This window comes from Amborella trichopoda, chromosome 4 (assembly GCF_054954075.1).
Source record: "Amborella trichopoda isolate Santa Cruz 75 chromosome 4, AtrichopodaSantaCruz75HAP2 v2.0, whole genome shotgun sequence".
Classification (NCBI taxonomy): domain Eukaryota; kingdom Viridiplantae; phylum Streptophyta; class Magnoliopsida; order Amborellales; family Amborellaceae; genus Amborella; species Amborella trichopoda.
The window spans coordinates 51955444-51959440 of NC_142339.1; the positions used below are offsets into that span (position 1 = coordinate 51955444).

Here is a 3997-nt window from a genome sequence, read left to right on the forward strand (position 1 = left end):
GGAATTAAGAATGCACTCACAAATCTATCGGAAATGTTGTTTTACAATTGAAAAGCCTTCTAATTAATCATTTCGACATCAATACGTATGAATATTAAAAAAAAAAAAGTTTTTTAGTCTAAAAAATAATGCATCTTGCAACACATTATCCAGACCATCCATTTTCAAGATATTCATATATTTATAGATCTACTTGATTTTAACTATTTCTGGAGTTTAAAATTTTCTAATTAGATATGAAAATAGATTTTAAGAAAATCCTAAAATTTTTAGGACAAAATTACATGTTATGATAAAATTTGGAGATGCGCCTTGATTGGATTGTTTAAGGTTGCAACCTTATAAAGACCGCACCCATAAGTAAATGCTGCATTAAAAGAATAAGCCCCACTATCTTCCTTTGTAAACTTTGCAATCAAACGTCATCGGTCAATGCACGAATATGGCTGAGGTTTCACCCCCAACCTGAAGCAACAGCAGAGAGAGAGAGAGCGAGAGAGAGAGAGAGAGTCTTTTACAGTTTTGTAAGAAAACCAGGAACAACACTCGCAACAATCCTGGTTACAATCCCATCTTCTCTATGTACAACTGTAAGGGTAATTCATTCTACTACCCAAAAGAAAAATAGGAAAGAAAAATAACCAAGACAGTTATTTTTCTTGGGGTAGCAAAAGAAAAAATGGCAGCTCAAAAGAATTAAGGAGTCAATGGGTGACATCACCCGCGATGCTGCACTCTGTTCTGGTGATCATCTTCAAGATCAGCTACACCCATCATGGCCAAGGCCATATGGCCCTCAATCTCATTCCTGAGCTCAAATTGTTCAAGGGAGTGGTAATGTCCGATTTTATACTCTCTCTCACTATAGAACTTCTCGTCCCGCCCTCTTAATAACCTCGCAACCTCTGCCATAGAAGGCCTCCTTGCCTCCTCTGTGCTCAAACAAGAGGCGGCAGCTTGCACCATTCTCTGGACTTGCTTCCGGTAACGGGTCTCGAGCCTTATCCGTTGGTCCAGGAGTTCATCTATGTGTTGGCCATGAAGGAGAGGCTTTGCCTGCAAATTGTCGACATCTCTCAAAATTCAATATCCCAATTCACAAGAAAGGCTAAGAATCCACCCAATCTAACCAACCATTATTGACTTACCCATAATACCAAGTTCTCCTCACCAGGTGGCCTTTTGTTTTCTATGGGCTCCCGCCCCGTTATCAACTCTAGCAACACCACTCCAAATGCATACACATCAGTTTTCTCAGACACCTTACCATGCTGGAAATATTCAGGGGCCAAGTACCTGTAGGTTAACAAAGACATTTGTGTCAAAAGAGAGGTAGATATTTGAGTTATAGGGGAACACAATCTGTTGTTTGCAGTCATTAAACATCGAAATTTACAATGTGGATAACAGAAAGGCTCACGTTTAGGTGAACGAATTGTCTGTTTCAGTAGTCAATTCATCGAAGTCCAATGTGGGTTGGACAACATATACAGTTGGTCAGATTAACACATAGAATTTCCTGTTTTGAAAGTTAAAACATGTAAAATAATTCATGCCTATGGTAAGATCGAACCACGATGTGAAGGTTTTGACACTGATAAAAGTTTATGTTTAGGGAATGTAAAACCTGTCCATACTAGACCAAATTCCACCACCCAACAATGGTTACAAAGTATAAGCTGAATAGGAGAAATGCTACAGTAATTTCCTAGTGGGTAAAACATACAAACTGAATTATTTCCCCTTTTATGTTAATGCTCGATTTTATGCGTACCCGAACGTTCCTTTGACAGTCTTGCAAAGGAAGGGGATTGAGGCTCCTTCAGTCCAAGTAGCCAGCCCAAAATCACATAACTGCAACATATGTTGAAATTCAGACTTAAATTTGGTTTCAAATTGATCTAAATAATCAATCATAAACTTAAATATGAATTGTTACAGGGAGTGAAGAACTAAACCTTGGCTGTTTTGTTTGATGAGAGGAGGATATTGGACGGCTTGATGTCTCTGTGAACAACGCACTTGTCAGTGCCATAATGGAGATACTCTACAGCCTGCGCCACCCCAACTGCCACTTTGTACCTCACTGGCCATGCCATTGAGCTCTTACCTTTCTTTTCTGCATCATTATCCACAATGGTTAGAGAGAGAAAGAGAGAGAGAGGAATATCAAACTGAAATATGAAACTAACCGCATATAAGAAACAGAACAAAAATACAGTCAACTTCTTTGCTAAAAACTGTTCAAGTTCAAAAATTAAAGAAGAAAACAGAGTACACATTCTGTTTCAGCATACATTGTTTCAGTATTGGGTGTCGCATGAGAGAGAGAGAGAGAGAGAGAGAGAGAGAGAGAGATTTTGGGAAATTGGGGATGAGTTTAAACTTTAAAGCAATACCGTGTAGATGGTGGTCCAAGCTTCCACCAGAGATGAATTTGTAAACAAGAAAGAGACCCAATGGATCTATGCAGAAGCCCAAGAGTGGAACAATGTTGCCATGGTCAAGAGAACCAGCAATCTGCAACTCCCTACAGAAAGCCTTCCCTGACTCTTTATCGTCATTATCCAAACATTTTATTGCGACGAAACGCCCAAATCCTAAATTCCCTCTGTAAACAAGGCTATGAGCTCCTCTTCCCAACACTCTCTCTGCAAAAAAACAAAAAAATCCGCCATATAAAACCACCAAACCAAACAAATACCAGAAGGTAAATTTATAGAAACAATAAGAACTTAACCCATAAAATGAAGAGAGCAATTCCGTCGATAAAGCTCTAATATTTAAAGTAAACAAAAGATTGGGTACAATTGAATGAAAAATAGAAACTACCGCACAAAAAAAAAAAAAAAATCAGTTTTATAACCATAGCTCTCAAATTTAATTGCAGTGAAAATAAAGAATGGGGAACAGTTAGACCACCTCTTGAGAAATTTTTTGTAGCAGATTGGACCTCAGAGTAACTGAATCTAGTGAGCTTCTCAGAAACAGGGGAAATGTTACGCTCTAGAGATTGGATCCTCCTCCATTGAGATTCCATAGAAGCTGGTTCATGACTTTTGGCCCCTGTTTCTCTCTCTAGATTCACCAAAAGAACAGTTGGGTTCAAGCCTTCCAGCTCCATTTGAGAACCAAAGCTGAAACGAAATGAAGAGTGAACAGATTGAGGCTCCAAACACTCAATAACTCCACTGATTTCTCTACATTCTCCATCTTCAGAATCACCAAGCAACCATGCCTTGTTGGTTTTCTCCTCTTCATTTTGTTGAGTTCTGAGCTTGCCTACAAAGAGCAGGCGAAAGCCCCAAATCTTTTTTTTTCCTGTAACTTTCATGTTTGGATCGCACCCCACTGAGATTCCAAGCTCTGCGCTCTCATCCCTCTCGTCTGAATCAATGATGCTTTGTGAGCAACCCATCAACAAGGCTCAGAAAACGAGACAGAGATGAAAAGAAAAAGTTCTCTCTTTGTTCTGTGAGGAGTTCGAGGCCTTCACTTTCCTTTCTCTCTCTAAGTTTCTATAGTGGTTCGAGGCCTTCACTTTCCTCTCTCTCTAAGTTTCTGTAGTGGTTCGAGGCCTTCACTTTCCTCTCTCTCTAAGTTTCTGTAGTGGTTCGAGGCCTTCACTTTCCTTTCGCTCTCTTTAGTTGCAGAATAAAGAAATAAGGAGAGAAGGGGAGTAAAGAGCCCACTTTCAAAGGCTGCTATTTCGACGAACTTTATGCTTTCCTTACTTTGCACTGCACAGATGGAGAAGGAGACGAAGGAAAAGCCATTGGAGCAAGAACCCAGGACATAGAAACAGAAAGGGGAGAGAGAAATGGAGAGACACGAATGTAGAGAGAGTGAGTGAGAGAGAGAGAGAGGAGTTTATAGATCTGTGCACGCTTTGTATAATAAGGCAAGTCTTTTGAATTGGGATCTTATTTTTCGCAACCATAATCCTTCATTAATTTAGAGAGAGAACGAGAGTTAAGAGAGATAATTTGGACAGAGA

General features: G+C 39.5%; 1 protein-coding gene across 1 annotated transcript; it reads right to left on the reverse strand.

Moving 5' to 3' along the window:
- Positions 1–520: 520 nt before the first annotated feature.
- On the reverse strand, positions 521–3794 carry LOC18422279 (pto-interacting protein 1). Its single transcript, XM_006826784.4, has 6 exons — positions 2923–3794; positions 2400–2651; positions 1959–2119; positions 1775–1854; positions 1149–1296; positions 521–1056 (listed from the first exon to the last, which is right to left on the reverse strand). The coding sequence occupies exons 1-6, from the start codon at positions 3416–3418 to the stop codon at positions 718–720; spliced, it is 1476 nt and encodes a 491-aa protein (XP_006826847.1). The 5' UTR covers positions 3419–3794; the 3' UTR covers positions 521–717.
- Positions 3795–3997: the final 203 nt, after the last annotated feature.